The 21,508-nt window shown below is 43.8% G+C and overlaps 1 protein-coding gene across 1 annotated transcript in view; it reads left to right on the forward strand.

Annotated features, from left to right (window-relative positions):
- Window positions 1-20,467, forward strand: part of PCP4 (Purkinje cell protein 4) — a 52,341-nt gene extending 31,874 nt beyond the window's left edge. Inside the window, exon 3 of the mRNA XM_051768019.1 lies at window positions 19,662-20,467. Coding sequence (XP_051623979.1) covers window positions 19,662-19,789 — 128 coding nt within the window. The 3' untranslated portion in view covers window positions 19,790-20,467. The remainder of the gene's footprint in view (window positions 1-19,661) is intronic.
- The last annotated feature ends 1,041 nt before the right edge of the window (window positions 20,468-21,508 follow it).

A 21,508-nucleotide genomic window follows, 5' to 3' on the forward strand; every position in this document is an offset into this window, starting at 1 on the left:
TAGCACTAGATATGGAAAAGGCATTTCAGGAGTCACAGTGGAAAACAGGGCAGGGTGCTCTGGGAGCTCCTGGGAGATGATGTGGGAAGTCCAGAGACTGGAACTCAGCTCTCAGCACTTCTCCAGGGTCTCCCAGTAACAATATTTAATCACAGTTGATGAATGAGTGCTCTGACTGTATTTTGAGTATCTCATCTTTCATTCTAATTTATACCTAAACACCCCTGAGACTGCTGGTTGACTCTAGGTGGAGAAAGCATTAATTATTTCTTAGGTTTTAGTGAAACACTGGCACTCCACAGTGACCAATTTATTACTCCTCTAAAAGCTGCCAATAAAAAAAAAATGGACATGTACAAATATATTCATTAGCACAAACTAATTAAAATCCAGGCTAATTGCCAGAATCACGGTACATTACTGTGGGATTTTGGAATTCATTATGTGTCTGTGCTAATCCAACAGTGGCTCTGCAGTTTCTAATCTAAGTTACAGATCTGCTGATAGACACCTAAAAGTTGGCTTATGATCCCTGTGGACACTGCAGAGAGTTTCTGACCCGGGTTTCTGTCAGGCAGCAAGAATTAGCTATGGAGAAAATTCTGGGCTGGGTTCTCTGTTGTGTGTTACAGCTGAACAGAGGGGTAGGAGTGGAGAGATTAATTAAGTGTGAAGATAAATTTACCCCCCTGGCCTCAGACTGATTTCAGACTTGAATGCAGGTTATCAGGTGTGGTACCTTTGAGGAAAACACATGTAATTCCAGACCTCCAGTTATATTTGGGCCCCATCCTGGGGAATGGTGGAGCACATATCATAGAATCATAGAATCAAACAAGTTGGAAAAGACCTCTGAGACCATCAAGTCCAACCCTTGATCCAACCCCACTGTGGTTCCCAGCCCATGGCACTGATGCCACATCCAGTCTGTCCTTAAACACCTCCAGGGATGGAGAATCCACCCCCTCCCTGGGCAGCCCATTCCAATGGCTGATCACTCTCTCTGTAAAGAATTTCTTCCTAATATCCAACCTATATATTCCTATCCTGGCTTATACGTGTTCATACAGCAGAGATGAGGATCAAATAACCTCCTTTGCACCTCAGATAACCAGGGGGCAGAACCCACCTAGGGCAGGATGTCTAGACAGGGCTGAGGCAGCTGGACCCAAGGCTGTTTGGTGTCCTGAAGCAGCAGCCACCTCTTGGTCTGGCAGCAACAAACTAATTCCCAGCAGACAGTGTGTGTTGTGATCTCACCTAATGGTGTCCAGAAAGCAGACAGCTGGACTTTTTCACCAGCAGAAATTTCTCGGTGACCTTTCCAATGAATCCTCATAACTAAACTCCATGTCTCTCCTGTGAACTCTGCCTCTGGGAGGCAATGATGTGTGCTTGCCTAGGAGAAGCTGGGGGGAAAAAAAAAATCATTCCTGGCTTTTTTTTTAAGCCAAGAAAGTAAGAAGACAAATGGAAGATGTGTGGGTTTGGACCTTTTTGTCACAGGGTGATGGATGCTGTCAGCAGAGGGCACAGAGGGCTTTGCCAGTCAATCATGAGTCACTTTGTCTCTCCTCAGACAAACTCCAGCCTTTGCCTTATAAATTCCTTTCTCTGTCAAACTAAAGAGAAAGAAATGGCTTTGCCAGACTCCAGTGGAAAGAAGACGTGGAGAGTAATGATCCATAAACAATCCTGTGGCCTGTGCCCAGTGGGACCAGGTGCAGGACTTGGAGCTGTTCTGCCCAGGTTTTGGAGGCTTTGGTGGGCTTTGCAGTGGCTGTTGCACCTCTTTGGAACCATTCCCCGTGCCAGAGGAAAGTGGCACAACTGTTGTTCAAGTATTTATGGGTTTTAAACGAGGGACCACAGAAATACAAATCAAAAGGCTAAGTCATGAGATGGGAGTCCTCTGGAGGTCTCTCAGCTAAAAGAACCCATTCCATTATGGAAGAACATCAAAAAGAAAATGTAATTTTTTGGCAATTTCCCCCCATTCCTCCCATGCCACAGGCAAACTTTGTGAACAACACAGTCTAGAGGCTGCTCTCAGACACAGCAGAATTAGTGTAGGTTTTTGGGTCTCTCTTCATCATCTTAAGAAGATTACTGCAGCCAACATTAGCATTTTGCTATTACATGGTGGACTGGCTGAGGTCCAGAGTGAGTTGGAATTAGAATACTTATTTTTTTCCTTCTGTTAATTCCTTATCTTTTTGCAGTAGAGGATTGATGCATGCAAAAAAAAGCCAGTGAAGAAAGCTGCATCAAGGGATACTGGTGCTTCTTTGTAGTTTCTCTCCATATACCTGTTTGTGTGAGCTTGTAATTCCAGCTCTAAATTTCAGGTTTTAATGAACCTAAATGTGAGCACATCCACAACTGCCATTATTTTTGGAGTGGGTACTATGCAAGATCACTAAGAAGTTATTGTTTTCCTCTCCAAAAATATAAATAGATTCAAATTTACTTGAAACTTGGATGGAAAGGTTTTATAACTCCCATAAATCTGGCCCTTGTTTCAGGCTTCCCACAACTCTTTGGACATTACAGTAATTTTCTGTGGCTGTAAGTAGTTTTCTGCAGGATTATGTAGTATATGAAACATATTTGGGGCAAATTTCTTGATTGAACTTGCAGAATAGGAACCAACATCTCATTAACCCTGAGCTGAGATAGAGAGCAGCTGTTTTTATTCTGCTGTTTTGTGAGGTCTCTGGCCAAGCAGCAAAAAAGGCTGAGTAAAGCCTTGACTTTGGTTTATCAGAACTTAAAATTTCAGTTGACTTTATAATTGTTTTATAAAATTATAATATTTATATTTTTTTACAGATTTATAATAATTGTTGAGATAGGGAGTGATCCAGCCCAGAGCTGCCAGAAACCTTTGCTAGTGTCAGGGATACCTTTTGTTGTTGGAAGTGCTGCTGTCTGGATGTGACAAAACACTTGATAAGCTCGACCAAGCGTGCCAGGAAAAACCAAAACTCTATGTAGACTTTCAATTCAGGCAGTTCAAAAAAACTCCAGGGTGTTCTGCTCCCCCAAGTGACTTGTTTCAGGAGAAAGCCTGTTTTGTTTTTTTTTTTTTTTGGTTAAAAAAACCCCAAATGTTCTGTTTTTTGCTGGTCAGAAGAGGTTGCACAGATTGAGGTAAGCAGCAGAAAACACATCACCGCAGCTATTCTGGCAGTGATTCCTTACTTTCTTCCCTATCTTCATGAAAAGAGGTTTTCCTTTCATCTTTTCCGCGAGGAAGTTCTTCTCTGTGTTGCTTTCTCACTGTCTCCCACATGCTGTGTTTCCACCTCACTCCTCTTTCTTTCTCCCTCCCCAGAGAATCCTGTGTTGCTTCAGCCCAGCCAGGTCAAGTGTTCCTTTTCCCTATATCTGCCTACTTTTCCCTCTTCTTATTTTCCCAGGCAGAGTTTGATCTGGGACTTTAATAAAGAGTATACTTTATTTATATATTTATATTTATTCACCCAAAGAAGGTTCCTGACTAAGGCTCTAATTTGGAGTCATCGTTGACCCTCACCCAAAGTCTCTCATTTCTCTCCAGTCTCACGAAACATTTACTATTTCCCAAATTAGATTTAACCAAGAGACAGCTGAGTAAGCAGCAAAGAAACACCTGGAAGAAGAGAAACACATTTAAGAGAGAGAAAAAGCAGTTTTTATTGTAATGGGGTTGGAAAAAAGGAGGATTTTGGTTGTTCTCTCTCTGTCCTATTAGCTTGGAAGGAAGGAGTAAACATTGGGGTTGGTGAGCAAAAGAGAAGAAAAGGATATTTAATTCATTCTGTTTGCATTCAGATCTAAAATTTGAACAATAAAGACAATTAGGTGGGTTTTTTAATGCCACAGGGACCAGTTGTGGGGTGTGCTGTACCCTCTGCACTCTGCCTGTGCCCACACTCGAGGTGGCGGCGAGGGATTTAAGTCCCAGCTTAAGCCCTTCCTTGCACCAACCCAGCTCGTGTTTCCTGGTGCAGAGAAAACACATGAAACTGTTTTGTCCTTCTTCTGGACACGCCTTGTGAGCTCGTGGGGCTCGTAATCCTCAGAAACGGGGGAAGGCAAAATGAATCTGTAGAGATTATTAGAGAAGGGGCTGGAGGAACGACCTGGGGTGGCTCAGCCGCGGGTGTCGGCCGAGACGCCGCTTCTGAGCAGCTCTATTGACAACCTGACCCATCTGGAAATCCAGGCAGAAGTCCTCAAACACGGAATGTATAAGGAGAGAGCTCTGATTAGTTTTTGTTCTTCCAAGTAATCATTTTAAATGACTCAGCTGTTTTCAATTTTATTTTTTCCCCGTGGTTTAAATGTTCAAGAAATCGTTGGCAGCTCTCAAAACACCAGCAGAGTAACGTTCACCCTCTGGTTTTGATCCTGTTTAAAGATTTTCCAGCTATCCATAACTTTTATTTCATTTAGTTTACACTCTTCTACTCGTATTACATACATTTATTTTGTTTATTGCAATCTGGATTGGTGGCAAGGCCAATTAACAGCTGCTGAACTCTGCTGGTTAAAAGCTCCCTTTTCAGTTGTATACAACCTTGCCAAAATCCAATTGCTCAGGCTGAAATTTGTCATTTTGATTGCTTGCCTCAAGCAGAACTATTTTGGAAGGGTTCAGCAAAGTCATTCCAGTAGTTTCCAAAAACGAGGCTCCCACAAAATGTTAACACATCTAGCAATTAAAAACAATTTCTGGTGGCCTTTTTTTCTTCTGACTGCTTTGAGCCTTTGTCATTTTGAACAGAAATGTTATATTTACCATCTGGGATGTGACTTTTCTGTGTTGCAAAACTGACCAAGTTATAAATGTTTAGAAAGACAAAGTCTTACGTTTGTGTGAGTTCAGGGAAGCAGTTTATTTTGTTTTTTTCCATGAAAACTTAACATCACTGAGCCAAATAGTAAACACTAAGGAAATTAAACCAACACTGTCTTTGCAAGGCTTAAAGAAATCGTGGTTTCCCTGAATTGCTGCTTCATGCTTCTGTAAGCGATGCTTTGGTCAGGAACTGAAGCTGAGGGAATTGTGGTGCCCCTTCTGTGTTCCCAAGAGACCACAATTGCTTAGGAGGAAATGCACCTCCTTGCTTGGAACCAGAAGGTCACAGAAGCTGGAGCAGGGAGGTCAAAGGATGGAATCACAAAGGAGTTCAGAAGGTCTCATCAGGAAACTGGAACCATGGAGTATTGGGCAGGGTTTGACACTTTTGGTTGGAAACTGGGACTGGGAGGGAGGAATATGAGCTGGGATGTGAGAACCAGAGGAGACCAGGAGTCAGCTAGTGTGGGAACGGGCTGGGCTGGAATTCTGAGGTTAGGGAATGCCCTGGTGCAGTTCTGGGGACTAGGACTAGCCAAATAAAGAAACAGCACTGCTGAGGTCTGCTGGGAACCGTGGTGACGATCCGGGCTGGGGAAGGGATGGGGCTGGACCCGAGCTGACACAGGGGAGGTGGAACAGAAACACCCACCACATCTGGAGGCATCAGTGGGCAAAGAAGCCCCTGAGCCTGCTGCCCAAACCTTCGTTGTTCCTGTGCTGTAGGAACCCCCCAACAAAACGTTCAGCTGGTTCCCTTTCCTGCTGAGTCAAGGAGAGGACAACAGCTCCCACCACTGTCAGCTGCTTCATTAAAAAGAGAGGTGGTGGGTCCAACAGATCCAAGCAGTCGTGCTGAGGAGCCATGTGGGTGCCCATATGTTGCAACAGGGCGTATTTTTTTGCTTTAAATCCAGGAGACAACGTGCTCCTAACGCCATGAAAGTTGCAATGTCAGGAATTAAAGTCATCTGTGCAATGAATTCAGTTAATTCTGCACAGCAGTGTCACTTTAGTTTGTCGTTTATTAACTTCTTCATGTTCAACTTTGCAACCTTAATATTCTTTTAAGATAGCTTTATGTGTGCAATGAACATGCAACTGAAGTAGGAGGGAAGCTTTTATCCCCTGGCCTCAGTTAGATTTTCATGTCAATTAGACTATCTGGCACTGGGTTTAATAACTTTCTAATTGCCATTGCAGCACTTAGCTAGATCAATGCCCACCCTTCCTGATAAAATTGATTTTAAATAGCAGTTGTTAAAAGGCACCAGGTGAAAAGCAAGATAAGATTAATAGGAACCCCTCTTTTCTTCCAGACAACTCTCATTAATAAAGCTTGTTTCTTGTTTTGTTTTAACATGGGTTTGCATTAAAAAAAATAAATAAATATATATTTATAGAATCAAACCATTCCAACACTTTCTGAGTTTCCTTTCTGAGATGTTGTGGATGAGAGGGAGAAAAGGGAGAACAGTCCCTTCTGGAGAAGGAATAATGCCCCAAAAAGGATTTGTTACAGCTCTGAGGACTGGAAAGCAGCTTGGGTGGTGGGCCAGTGTGGTCCCACAGCCACCACTTCGCTGACAGCTCAGAAATGTGCTGCACTTCGAGCACGTTCAACCTTCCTTTGTGTCCTCACTGTACTGTGTGGGTTTGTTAAGTGCACCATCTGTCAGGATAATGAGACCATTTTCACTTCCCTGCTCCATAACCTCCTGATGTAGATGAAGAGCTTGGAATATGGATCTGCTTTCTCCTTTCACAGGGACTTTATTGGAAAAACATGCTTGCTTTTACCCACATTAAAAAAAATAAGAAGGTGTGTGGGTGTGATTAATCAATACACAGTCTATAAAAAGGTGGGTACTCCTTCTCCTTGCTACACACCTGAGAATAAACCCACTGCAAGCCAGGCTTAATGAACTACACTTTAGTCAGATGCCTGTCAGATGCTTGTCAGAACATGTAACTGCTCTCTTAGGGGAGAACAGCCCCTCCACCCTTCATCTGAAATAGCAGCAAGTTCAAAAGGATGTCGCTGAGTCAGTGCCTGGGACCTAGAAAGTTTGGAATTTTGGTTTTTTTATGAGATGGGGAAAAGGCAAAAAAAAAATGGGGATTTGAAGTACTGTGTAGTGCCTTTGGTGCCTGACCTTGCTCATTAATCTCTGCTCCTTTGAAAAGGCTTGGAAAATTACATTACCCTACACCATCAGTCCTCACTCAATAAATACAGACACTAAAGTCAGGGACAAGAAATCCCACAGAGCTCTGGTATTGACTTGTTAGAATTCCAGGCTTCCAATACAGTAACTGCCTATAAGTAATGAACAAGCTGCTGAGAAGGACACCTTGCCCTTCTGGATTCATTCCCCCCTCTTTTATGGGATCTATTCATGGCCACTTTTTACTCCCTTATGCTAAACTGTGAATTGTCCTGTGTGCCAGTAAGGTCTTTTCTATTACTCTGTGAGATGAAATTAGAGGAAGAGCAGAGCTGTGCTCGTGTTCTGTCTCAGAGCCAAGAGTCGCCTTCACCTCAGCACCAGTTCCTTCAGTAGGGGAGGGGAAAGAAAAAAAGGTGGCAGGGATGTGGGGTGGAATTGTATCTCTTCCATTGCAGAATGATGGAGCAGTGACTTGGGTGCTTTGGCATTTTAAGAACATGTGAATTTACTTGTCCTGTGAAATCAGAGCTCTCTGTTTGAGGGCACATCATCTCCCATTCCAGTGCAGAAGCCTCCTGTCCTCCTTACCCAGAGGTGCTGCACCAGGACCCAGGGAGGAAGGATAGGGGGCACACGTTGGAGAACTCTGTTAGGAGGTGCTCACTGTGGCTTTCTGTGCAGCCTCATGTCAGTGTGGGCCTTCCTTGGCTTGGGTAGCAAAGAGGAGCATGGCCAGGAATACCTTTCAAAGGATTCTTGTCTTCTACAGACCTACATCCAGCACATCTGCCTCACCCATCCTCTTTCTTTTTCCTTCATTCTCAGTCCTGCAGACCTGTACTGGCTGCCTTTGACACCTCCTGGGTGCAACGAGGTTCCCTTGAGAACCTCCAGCCCTTCAGGATGGCAGCAGCCATCCCCTGGCTCACTGTGAGCTAAAGAGCAGAGCTGAGGTTTGGTGTTTGCAGCAGCTTGTGAATTCAATTACAGTTCTCACAGAAACTGTCATTTGGCTGCGTGTTCGTGTGAAGCATTTGATACAGCTTGTCGTGGTGTTAACTCTAATCCCTTATTAGGGATAGAGAAGGAGTCTTATTGATGTACATTTGAAGGCATTCAGGCACACACACATACACAAAAATTCACTATCTTTGGGATGAGTTGAAAGGAGGGCAAGAGGTGCTGATGTGGGGTTTTTTGCCGGTTCAACTGTACATCTATAAAAAGAGAAATCTATGCAGAATGTTCCATCAGCTCCTGAGGGAACATGAGAGGGTCCAGATCAGCTGCACAACTGGCAGCTTCCCTGGCCATCTCAGCAGAGGGAACAAATGTTCATTTTGACCCTCTACTGCAGGTGAGCTGTTCTCTCCTTCTCCATCCCATGGGATGGGAGCACGTGGATGGAGTGGGGTGAGAAGGTATGCCTGCCTTTGTTTTATTTTCTTCCTCCCTGAACAAAAGTAAGACTTCTTAGCTGCTACAGTTTCAGTGTGGTACCTTTCACAAGGGCTAAATAATTTATTAGGTGAGGAGGAATTTCACATGAAACAGCAGATAAGTGTGTTTATCCCAAATTCTGCAATGTGTAGCTCAGGCACCACTCAGGCTCATGAAATGTCATTTATTTGGTTAAGGATCATTATCTACATCTGAACTAGTCCTCCTGAGAACTAGCCAGTATAGGAGGGGGATTGAAGGGTGAGATCTATGCTGTCCTAAAAAGTCTGCCTAAAATAGGTCAGATGAATTGCACCCTCTCAGTGTCTGCTTTTCTCCATTGGATTCTTTCTCAAGTTTGCTGCTGCTGAGCTCCAGTATTTCCAAACCTGCAAGTTTGTTTTTGGTTTTTTTTTTTTTTTTTTTTGCAGTTGGACTTCATGGTCCTAAGGATCTTTTCTAACTTAAATGATTCTAAATTAGATTAAGCAATTTTTTCTTAGGAATTGGCCAGAGATTTTTATCTGGAATCTGGTTTTTGACATATCCAGCCTAATGAGCTTCTGCACAACATGTAATGTGGTTTTCCAAGTGGCTCTTGCACAAGCCTGGAATATACTGACAACACCCTCCAGCATATAATTTCTTCTCATCCTCTTTCAGAGCTGTGTTGCCACAGGATCTTAATTTATCTCCCCCGAACTGCTGTTTCAGTGCTATCCTTCTTTTCTCCGGAGGAGCCCCTCCCCTCCTCCTAAGAAAGTTAAGCAAACCAGCCTGCAGGGGAAATAAACATAGAATGTAGCTTTTTTTGCGCTCAGTGGAGACAGGGTAAACTCAAATTAATGATTCTGTTTGGGTAACAGCCCAAGCAAAAGGGAAACAGTGGAAATTTCCTAGATCCCTCCTGCCACAGGATTCCTTTGCTCTACGGTGGAAAGCTACAGCTGGGTGACTGCTTTCAAGAGCCAGATGTTAAAATTCTGTCCCTTTGGTGGGGAAACGTCACTCTACAGAACATCCAGTAAGACTTCTGGGCAGAGCCCTGGATCCAGCACTCCCTCTGGTTGAACTCGTGGATGCAGGAGCAGAAGTTACAAAGCCCGTTGAGGCAGGAGCATGTGAGACCCTCTGGCAGGCCAGGTTTCATGGTAAATCCATGTCTGTCAGAGTATCCTGGGTTTTGCTCAGACTGTGACTGGACTATCTTGGATCTGCTGCAGAAGTCTCGGGTTTATATCCATCACGTCTCTCGTGTTTGGTTTGGTTTTACGGAGGGGTGACAAAATTTCCTTTGCCAAGTGCACTCCTAAAAGAATCTCTCGGAGCACGATTGTTCAGCTCAGCCTGTGTTGTGCCCTGTGGCAATTCTGCTCTGTCCCTAATGGATTCCAAATACTCCCTTGGGCATTTTTTAATCCTACAAGCCCCACTTCTATCTTTGATAATTGCCCAACTGCCTCCACAAACATCTTGGAGCTGGCAGGTAGTGCAGGATGTTAAAAACGTGGTAAATAGCTGTATTAAAAAGGTGGATTTTTCATGGTGGGATTCTGCCAAATTAATTAGCCCATTACCAGCTTGGAGCAGTGCCCCCCTTTTTGCAAATAGAAGTTGTGCTGTTTGGCCATTATTTGTTTGTTTCTTGCATTTAATCTATGCCATAAAGTGAATGCTTCTTGCTGATAATCTTATTTACAAGGCACAGAAGATACTGAAATAGAATCATAAAATCATAGAATGGTTTGGGTTGGAAGAGGCTTTAAAGATGATCCAGTTCCAACTCCCTGCCATGGGCAGGGACATCTTCCACTAGCCCAGGTTCCTCCAAGCCCCGTCCCAACCTGGCCTTGGACACTTCCAGGGGTGGGGAATCTACACCTTCTCTGGGCAACCTGTTACAGTTTCTCACCACCCTCACAGGGAAGAATTTCTCTGTTACAACTCCTTTGCTTAAGAATGTGGTATTGAATGGCAAAGCTCAGTTTCTGTATCTTATGCTGTCCACCTCCAAATGTATAATTAAAAAATTGGTAATTAAAACCTGGTGATGGATTTCACAAGAGGAGGGTATTTTTCTCACTGTGACTTTCCAAGTGCTCATGTAACAGTTTTTATTAAAGTTACCGTGGAAACTTCAAATAGCCTTTCATTAGTTGCTAACAGAGATCTGTTGGTGTACAGTCACTCCTGGAACTGCCCTTATCTTCCACTTTGAAGGTGAGCAGAGCAAAATCTTGCTCATCACTGTCTTTATTTTGTGTGTGGAGAGAAACATCTTCTGACTCCATACCGTACTGCTCTTCGTAGAATCACAGAATGACCTGGGTTGGAAGGGACCTTAAAGATCATCTCATTCCAACCCCCTGCCATGGGCAGGGACACCTTCCACTAGACCAGGTTGCACAGAGCTCCATCCAGCCTGGCTTTGAACACTTCAGGGATGGGGCATCCACAACTTCTCTGGGCAACCTGTGCCAGGGCCTCCCCACCCTCACAGGGAAGGATTTTTTCCTAATATCTGATCTAAACCTACTTTCTTTTGGTTTGAAACCATTCCCCCCTGTGCTGTCTCCACATGCTCTTGCTAAACGTCCTTCTGATTGACTCCTCTCCTTTTTGTGACTGACAGGTTTTCCTCTCTAACCTGTGCCTTCTTCCCCAGCTCGTGTCACTTTGGGCTTTGAGCCCCCTTTTCTGCCACTTCTGTGTGGCATATTTTGATTGCTGTCATTTCTCTGAGCTGATTCCCTGACTGCTCTTACCAACTGCAGGGGGGTGGTGGGGTGAGGGAGCATTCCTGGAAAGCAAAGCTGTTATGCAAGACAAGATGCTGGAGGATGAACACCTCTCTTTTGCATTTCCCTGTTGGTCATCCCACAATTAATAGCGAGTGCCAACTCATTTTGCGCCAGTTTTCTTGCAGTCTAGAGCCACAAAGTGTTTTGAAGTGCTGGAGGCAACGTCTCTCTTAGAATAAAAAAAACAACAATGAACTTAGAACCTTTTCTCTGGCTTCAATGCAAAGTGGTGCAGCATCAGAAGGGCTAAACTCTCTTTCCCTCAAGACCCCAAGGTGTTCTCATCCACCCTACCTGCCAGGTGGGGTCCTGGCCATGCTGTGTGAGCACAGTAGCCTGGCAGAGGGTGTCTGGAACAGTCCCAACCATACCAGTGAGTATCCCATGCTTAGGGAAGCTGTGGATGGTGCCTGAGCCGTGGCCTCGCATGATGTGCTGCTGCAGGGGCAGCCTTGAGGAAGTCCTCCTGTTTTTATTTTAAACGCTCCTGCTGAAGACACTTTTGCAAAGGTCACGGCACTGAGGGGTGGTGGAGGGGAAAGAATTTATTGTTGTGCATTTGTAACCACACTAGGGCTCCCAGCTACAGCTCCAAGTGCCTGAATGCTTCCATAATAGGGAAATAAGTGATCATATATTAATCAAGCAGCTGACGAGCTAGTCGAGAGGGTGGTTGCTTCATGCACTGCTGAAATGCAGCTCCCTCCACAGCAAAGCTCTTTAAAGGCACAGTGTTTACTGGGAAGTGAGGAAACTGGAAACTGTGGAGGAAATTAAAACCACATCACTGTAATTCCCAGTTAAAACTCGGCCGGCATGTTGGGGATCAGGTGTGGGTGCAGGATGGGTGCAGCTCCAACAGCTCTGGGCTGGATTTGTGAGGAGGATCTTGGCATTCTGTGCTGGAGGAGAGGAGTCAGGGCTAAGGGTGTTATCCCTGCTGGTGGGGCATGGTTCTGCAGGGACAGAGGGACCTGACTTGGTCCCCAGCTCCGCTTCCTTTTAGATCCGAGAGGCTTCCGTGGAATTTACCAGTCAGTCCAACACTAAGAGATGAGATTGTACAGCTGAGATGGCCATTTCATTATTTATATTTTTTATTTATTCCTAGTTAAACTTCCACGAAATTTGGGCTCCGTGTGAGGATGTGAATTATGGCCTCTCTAGTTTCATTCCCAGAACACCTCGTAGATCTCCATGAACAAATACATACCTATACAAGCATCAGTTACGCATTTGCAAGCCATTTTAAAAGGCTATCAGTGACACATTAATTATTTTGAAGATGAGGAATGATTACTTAATAGTATTAGCCTTCAAAGAAAAACAATATTTGTCTCTGCATTAATTGTTGAGCAAAATCAATTCATCTGTAGTTGGCTACGAATTAGTTGAAAATGCAATTTTTGTAAACTGAATTTTATTGCTATTCCTTTCTGTTCCATTATGTTACCCCCATGTACTTAATTCCGTGCTACTTTGTTTATCTTATGTCAGAAATAATATTGCTGCTCTTGAACAGCAACTACAGAACATTATTACAACTAGGAAAAAAAAAAAGGATTAATCAGACACTTCAAAAGCCTCATACTAAAGTAACATTTTTAAAATCATAAAAGAACGACCAGTATTTTTTACAGCAAGACTGATTTTTCAAATTCGAGATAACAACACTGTATTCTGAAAGTAAAGGTCAGTTCGAAAAATAAAGAGTTCTGGTTGCCTAATAAGGTCATCTTCTTTATCCCAAATTGTAATTTACAGTTGAATCAAAAAACATTAATTATTTCTGCCTTGCTTTGAGTGATGTTACGGGGCCAGTTGGTGTAGTTCAGATAAAAATAGCTGTTACATTTAATCTGATAATTAATGATAACCTTTATTTCCTTTCACACGAAGCTTTTGAAGTCACAGGAGACTGCTGAGCTCCAGGGGTTGTTCTTCAGCTTCAGAGATGGTTCCCATTTGCACATTACACTTCCCCAGCAGACAGCACCTTCCAATAACCTATCATGAAAAACAAAAACCCATCTATAAACCCTCAACTCCCCACCATCAAGTGCCAACCTCCTGAGACTCCAACAGAACTGGCAGCTTTTGACTTTGGAAGGTGGCTCTTGAATATCTGAGTTTGTTGTGGGGTGAAGAAACATGAAAACCTGTAGTGATGTAGTCACAGAATATTCTGAGTTGGAAGGAACCCACAAGGGTCATCCTGGTCACAAAAGGAGTATCTCACCCTGCAGCACTTTTTGTGAGCAGGAAGGAAAATTATTGTTATTCCTAAGCTAATTAGAGAAAAATTCTGTCCTTAATAATGAAGTGGATGAACATTTGTGGCCAAAAAGGCTGATGGCATCCTGGCCTGCATCAAAAATTGTGTGGGCAGCAGGACCAGGGCAGTGATTGTCCCTCTGGGCACTGATGAGGCTCCTTGAGTGCTGTGTCCAGTTCTGGGCCCTCATGGAAGAGAGACTTGGAGGGGCTGGAGAGTGTGCAGGGAAGGGAACAGAGCTGGGGAAGGGGCTGGAGCAGCAGGAGGGGCTGAGGGAGCTGGAGGGGCTCAGCCTGGAGAAAAGGAGGCTCAGGGGGGACCTTCTTGTTCTCAGAGACTGGAGAGTTTTATTGAGAGGTTGACTGTCTCCTTTCTTCAGCCATAAGGTCTGTTATGGTGTTATTTTACGTCATCTTGCAGATGGAAAGGGTTGGATTGGTCCTGGGCTGCATTAAAAGCAGCGTGGGCAGCAGGGCAAGGGAGAGGATTCTGCCCCTCTACCCCCTCGGGTGAGACCCCCCTGCAGAGCTGCTCCAGCCCTGGGGAACAGCACAGCAAGGACATGGAGCTGCTGGAGAGAGGCCAGAGCAGGAACCAAGAGGATCAGAGGGCTGGAGCAGCTCTGCTGGGAGGAAAGGCTGGGAGAGCTGGGATTGTTCAGCCTGGAGAAGAGAAGCTTTGGGGTGACCTGATTGTGGCCTTGCAGGGCCTGAAGGAGCTCCAAGAAAGATGGAGAGAGACTATTTCCAAGGGCCTGGAGTGACAGGACAAAGGGGAATGGCTTCCAACTGACAGAGAGTAGGGTTAGATTAGATAATAGGAATAAATTCTTGTCTGTGAGGGTGGTGAGGCCCTGGCACGGGTTGTCCAGAGAAGCTGTGGTTGCCCCATCCCTGGAAGTGACCAAGGCCAGGCTGGACAGGGCTTGGAGCAACCTGGTCTAGTGGAAGGTGTCCCTGCCTTTGGCAGGGGGATGGGACTGGGTGATCTTTAAGGTCCTTTCCAACACAGGCCATTCTGTGACTCTATAACTCCCCTAGAAGATGAGCCCCTCTTTTTCCTTCCTCATCCTCAGTTAAATACACAGGGGGAAGAGCGGTCACACGAACTCATGGCTTTTAAAACTGTTACTTTTAAGGAGTTAAGTGTGGCCTCCACGCATCCAAGCACCCATATGTTTTCTCTAGCTGGCTGGTCGCTTTGTGGAGTCAAGTCAGACAAAATGACTCTTCCCATCACATAAAGATAAAGATAATGCTCCACACGAAATGTCGACATCCGTGAGATTTCTGCCCATTTTGGTCCTCTTTAATTAGGGACTGTTCTGCCTCATTGGACGGGCTGGTGTAATAGCTTGGGATCAGAGCAGCATAAAGATTGTCACAGCTTGAGAAATTTTTGGAGCAGTGGGAGGTAATGATCCTGCCTGAGGCAAAATACCGCTTCTGGCATGTTATGGGGCGCTGTGATTCTGTCCCACACTTCATTTAATCTTTTTTTCCAAGAGCTGCAGTTTGGCCCCTGAAAAATGCAGTAGTTTTATGAGTATATTCCATCTTGATCCTGTAATTCCTGTTGGATGTGAGCAGGGGTGGAGGTTGGCATTTAACACATGAAATGCCAGTTAGAGGCTCCAGCCCGTGCAATTTTTCGTGCTGAATGGTTTTCCAGAACGTGACAAAAAAAATATCTCCTTTATCTTCTTAGGATAAAATTCTTTATCCTGAGAATCTCTTCATCTGGAGGATGGAGAAATTCTTAGGATAAAGTTGGAATCCCCTTTTCTGCCCAGTCCACCTCACCAGCTTCTGCCCTTCCATGAACTGGTCTGTTCAGGCTGAGTTTAGCAGTCACAAAAAAGACTTTTTTGCTTTAGACTTTTGCCACATATGGAATAAGCAATCTTTTCTTCTCCCTGTGTTGTCACAATTCATTTTACTTTCTAGTTGAAAAGTAAATGAAAGAAATAGCTGAAGGCATATTTGTGAATAATTATACTTGCACCACATTTCTTCAGAGTTTGATGGGTAGATTTGTGTGCAAGATTTTATTGTTTTCCTTCAACTTCATTATCCATCCAGTGCTTGCAATGGATTATGAGGTGCTGTTGCAGACTACAGGGACAGAATTCTAATGTTTCATCTGGAAATGGAACACATAGATCTTTTTTCAGTTGCAATGATGTGAAATGATGGTAGACTTGGAAAACAGCTAATTAGGTTTTTTTTTTCAGGCTCTCCTGCTGGGATGACTGTGGTATGTGGTGAAGTAAAACCTTCACCCTGCAGGTTGTCTCAGATTTTAGTCCTGCAGCACCAGACTGGGGGGTTCCTTGTCATGGTGGGACTCATCAAGCAGTTGATGTTGTGCTCCGGGGGGTTTGTTCCACCACTGAACAGTTTTGCCTAAATTTACACATGGACAGAGTCAGTCCATATTAAACACATAATTTTGGAAAACTCGTTGGATACCAGACTTTTGTTATGACCAAGCCATGACTGTTCTGTTCACCATCCCTGTTGGCAGTGACCAGAACCCAGCAGGGACACAGAATGACTCCCCTGGTTTGTCATGGCATGTTCAGAAGAGTGGGAGTCTAAGAGAGGGAATTTGGACTAAGTATGAAGAAATCTTTCAGGGAAAACCTTGGAATAGCTGAGTGTGGTGGGAAAGGTTAGAGGGGTTCATTTATTATGGTGCTAATGAAACCAGATCCCCTCAGAAAGCAGGAAGTGCAAATCAGTGCTTATCAACCCTGTTTTATTTCTAAATCCCACAAACCACAAGCAGGTTGTGAGTTTGAGTCTACTGACAACACTCTTAGTCCTCATAGTTTCCTCATGTAGGTCTGTGGTAGTCCAGGGATCCTCATAAATCCGTGTGGAAGGAATCTGCACATAGTCCAGGAAGTGTGGATATCAACAGAAATGTGTGTGGATGGGGAGGAGATCCAGATTTACCTTTATTGCTACATAAAGGTAGCTTAGAAAAAGGTTGTTTGTTATCAGATAGAATTTTTGGCCCCACCAGTAGGAATGAAAAAAGCACATCTGGGGGTCAAGGGTGTGCCAGGGTTTACTTGTGCTCTGGGCTGCTGAGAGTGAGAATTCCCTGTGTCTTTAGATCACTTCCAAGCTTGTGAAGGGAGAGCTGAGGGAGGGAGACAGTGACTAACCATAACTAGCCAGTAAAACACAGTGTAATTAGCAGGCTGTGATATATTTTAAATCACTGGGCTGCTTTTAGTAAAGCAGCTCAAGGTAAAAACTGAGATCTTTTTCCTTTAGACAAAGCCCAAGTTGGCACATCCCTGAATTTTTTCTCTCCAGACTGACAATCCATCTGTTAAAGTATCTGTGTTGTGACAGCCATCAATAGGAAATATTTTGGGGAGAACTCCAAGAAAATCCACTCCCAAAATTTAGGAAATACTCCATCCAGCTGTTTTCAGTTTTAACGCAGGACTTAAAACTCTTTAAGCAAATTTATCTGTGTAATTACATATAGACATTCCTATATTTTCTCTATATACTCAAATGTGGATGTACTGTTTATGCATATATATATTATACATTTATACATGTATAAGAAAAAGGGAAAGGTGGGCATGGGGAGAAAGAAAATACAGGTGTGTCATCATACATTATATACAGGTTATATACATGTCATTTTATAATGTAAATTAGGCATATATGTGTAATCATTATTTATATATTTCTATACCGTCTGCTAATAATGAATTTTTCATTACTCATAGAAATGTCTTGGCCCTTTTGAACACTTCTAATTTCTTAATCACAAGTCTAAGTCACAGCAGAAAACTTCTCATCCTACCATTTCTCCGTAGGGATGGGAAAAAGAGAAATCCAGAAGGAGTTCATAGGGAATTTTGGCTTTGATTTCAACAGAAGTGGGTCAAAAAAAAAATAAAAAAGGAAGTCAGGTCTTAAGACGTCGTAAATTATTATTGTTATCTTCAGGTACTGTAAATTATTGTAGTACAACTGATTTTAAGGCAGTGATGGTGATTCACACCAAGCAAGAGAGTTAACTGGCCTGAAAATTTTAGAGAAAAAAAAAAGTATCCTAAGTGCTAGATTTCCTTAAGATCTTAACATGAGATTGCTGAGTCACTGTTGCAAGTTAACATAGTGCTGAGACTTGGCTGTAATAGGGAATGAGTTGTACAAGCCAGATTTCATCAAGAGGTACGAAACCAATTGTGTCTGCTCATCCACCCGTCTGGTTTTCCCTATTGACATTTCCAAAGGACAGGAATTTATATAATGAAAGACTAAAAATCGATGCACAAACTCAGCTTTTATTTTCTGCTGTTAAATTGCTTTTAACTCATAAATACCAAACCAAAATCAGTTCAGATTTCTCCTTGACTGTATCACTTCTGACCTTCACATCCCTTTCCCCATGAAAAAAACCCCAATAATTGTATTTCTGTGCTTAAGGTGTTTGTGTTGCTTGAATAGTTGCACAAATCATGCAGATTCTTGGATTAAATGGCTGTGGAAGTGTGATGTAATGTTAGTGGCATTGATTTTCTTCCATAAAAATCTTTGTTTTGGTAACTTAGCTTTTTATTTTACTGTATAATCAAAGTTTTTGTGAGCTCTCAAGCTGTTCTCCTCATCCAGACTTTCCCTTTCTTCTTACATTTTCAGCTTTCTTCTCAAATGTTCTAAGTAAAACAAAATATTAAGCCAATATTTCTCTGATGGCAACATAGCTGCATTTGTTTGGCTGTTGCAGTTAAAATAAAATCAGTCTGGAATATTGCAGAACATTCCCTTTAAATATTTGCTCAGCTTAGGGTGGTCATAGAAAATAGGCACAAAAATTGAGTTCTGAGGAAGAACAAGAAGTCACAAAATACTGCAAGACCTCATGCTAGAATCATGGAATGGTGTCCTTGGTTTTTAGTGTGAAGGAGAGAGACAATGGGAATAAGTTTTTTTTCATTTTGATAGTACATTGAAAGTGTTTCCTTTCGTTTGCATTACCAACACCTGGGGATGAGCATCCTGAGGGTGCTAATGTCAAGAATAAAAGGCAAAGTGGTTCAAAATGGGTGATTTCCCCCAATTGCTCCAGGAAGAGCTGTCTGCAGACTCCTGGAATGGCGTTCACTGCAGGATTGGGGATACAACAGTTACATAAGTGAGTTTAACAAACAAGTTTATGGAGAAGAGAAACTCGGTGGTGTGACGAGGTTAGTGGAGCGAACATGTGTTCTCACTTCCTGAGTCCAGGCAGTTTAGGGTTATCTTCCCAATGAGGGCAGGAATTTTCCCAGGGCTGCACTTTTAACATGTAGGTGGGTGAGGCAAAAAGTTTAGCAGAGTCAGCTGGGTTGTCCACGTGGAGGCCGAATGCAGCTGAAGGAAAAGCTGAGGACTGGGAATAAAGGAAGGCAAAGAGCCAAGGTTTGAGGATGAAAGGCAACAACAGAGCCTGGAGAGAAGTGAGGGAAGCAGCACAGTGGTGGAGAGATTGGACATAAATGATTCAAAGGGGAAGAGCGGTAAGTGTTGAAAGGGATGAGGCAGGAAACAAGTGAAAAGGTTGGAAATTAGCCTTAGGAAATATTATCTCTTCCTCTGATGTGGGAGGTGCGGTAGAAACGCAGCCTTAATCCCTACATTAAAATATTTTAAGCTGCCTTTTTTTTAGAGTAAACATAGAATCAAAGAATCATTTAGGTTGGAAAAGACCTTTAAGTTCTACCTTCTCTCTTCCCCTCACTTTTAGCTCCCCAGGCAGAAGTGGGACTTGCTGGTGTGACCATTGGGAATGGTCCTGTGCAGGGCTGAGGGTTGGACTCGTTGATCCTTGTGAGTCCCTTCCAACTCAGCAGATCCTGTGATTCTGTGCTCAGAGGTGATGCTGAGTGAGTGCTGAGCACCATTTGGATGCCACTCCTCAGTGCCCAACCACCCACAGGCTGTCACGTTGGCAGGGGTGGGGGATTTGATCAGCTGTGTCTGACAAAACTGGTTCCATTTTTCAGCCTGAATGTGCTCCTCATCGTCGTGGCTGTGTCTGTGAAGGACAAAAGGGCATCATCACTCTTTTGAAAAAAACTGTTGACGTTTTCTTCTGTTTTCCCTGAGCAGATGGGCAAAAGAAGGTCCAAGAGGAATTTGACATAGACATGGATGCTCCAGAGACAGAGCGGGCGGCCGTGGCGATACAGTCCCAGTTCAGAAAATTCCAGAAGAAAAAAGCGGGGTCCCAGTCCTAGTAGCTACCTCACAGCGTGAAAACAAAGCAACCCCGAAATGATTTATCAAGAAAACCAGAAATAACACAAAGATGCATGTACAGAAAATGATCGATATTTAAAAAACCCCCCGTCGGCAGATAACGACCCGTGAGCTTGTGTGTGACTTCATCCCAGGTGTTTCACGCCCATTTTACCCTCTGTAACTCACCATTTTACTTGATGTTGTAATAAAAAAAAAGTTAGGGTGAAGTAATTAAAGCGTCTGCCTTCATCTGTCTTTTCATATTAATCCAGCAAGTGCAGCGTTACAAATGAGCCCGGCCCAGATGCCTCTTTCCCTCCTCACGTAAAGCTCGGAGACGTGAGAGCGCCGTATGTTGCAGGGTTTGTGCTGAGGGATGAGAGCGCTGCTTACCTCATTTGGAGAACTCCAGCTGCCAGCCAAATGTGACAATAAAATTACTTTCTCCTAATGAGCTGGAAGCAAAAAGTTGCAGGCAGAAGCTGGGGCGAGGGGAGGAGGCGTAGGAAGCAGTGAGCACTTTATTGTTGTCTTGCAGTTGTGTCAATAAAAGGGGTTTTAAGTGGGGAGATTGTCCCTGTCCTTCCTCTTTGCATGATGACATTCAGAGTTACCCAGCTTGGACCACGTTGACTGTTACGGAAAAAAAATTAATAAACCGGACACAAAACACCTTTGGAAGTTTGGGGTTTGATTTTTTTTTTTGGTAAAAATAGAAACTGACTCTCTGAACTCTGGTTTTGATGCAGCTTTTCAGTCTTGAAATAATCAGTAACTGTTTCTATGCCATCTCGCTCTTTTCATATTATTTTCAGTCCTTGAGGAGTAAATCATAACAAATTACCTGTCTCCATTTGCACTATTCTGTAACTATGAACCCCTTAATTTATCCCTGTGTTAGCCCAGCTTGTGATTAACAAGAAGCAGCCACAACAATGTGTCTTAAATTGGGAAATGCTTCTGTTTTCTCCCTGTTGTAAAACAGCAACAGACCAGTTTCAGATCAAGTAAGGATCTTGTTTGCCTTCAGACCTGATTAGGAATTGGCTGCCCATATGGAAGGTTTGGAAAAGATTTAATCAAGTACCTTGTACTCAGAAAAATGAGCTACTTAGATTAAAGTGGGACATGCACTGCACAGAGATGGTTAAAAAAAAAAGATTAAAAATCTCATCCTCTACTTGGCTTCATCAGCAGATTTAGGGGTTCCAGGAGGCACCTTCGTCCCTAGGGAAACGAGAAGCATTTTTTTGAAGGGTTGATGTTTGCAGTGGTTCCAAGGAGGCAGAGTGAGCTTCACCTCCAGGCTGGCAGAGGCAGGAGTGCTGGGTGGTGACAGCCTGCCAGCCTCTCAGGGAACAGCCTGGAGCTGGGACTCCTTCAGGTGTCACTCCCAGCTTTGCCCAGAGGGATTCTTTTCATCCTCTCCCATCTCCTACCAGAGGGTTCTGATCACCAGGGCAAGGGACAAGTGCCTCATTAGTCCCCTCATTCAAACAGAGAACTACAACCCAGGGGTAGGAATAGAGGGAAAGGAAGGATCTCATGGCAGTGGCATTGGCTTCCCATGGGAATGCTTGAGGGATGCAGAGGGAAGGCCCTCAGCCTTATGCAGGTTAAGGCACTTGTGGTGCTGGGCAAGAGTTTAGTGAGGAGCCCAGAGCTGGTGGTGGGTGCCAAGAGCTCTGGCCCTTTGCTGGCTGTGAGGAGCCCCC

The sequence above is a fragment of the Manacus candei genome, unplaced genomic scaffold (genome assembly GCF_025592945.1).
Source record: "Manacus candei isolate 608988 ecotype Guabito, Panama unplaced genomic scaffold, ASM2559294v1 h1tg000091l, whole genome shotgun sequence".
Classification (NCBI taxonomy): Eukaryota; Metazoa; Chordata; class Aves; order Passeriformes; family Pipridae; genus Manacus; species Manacus candei.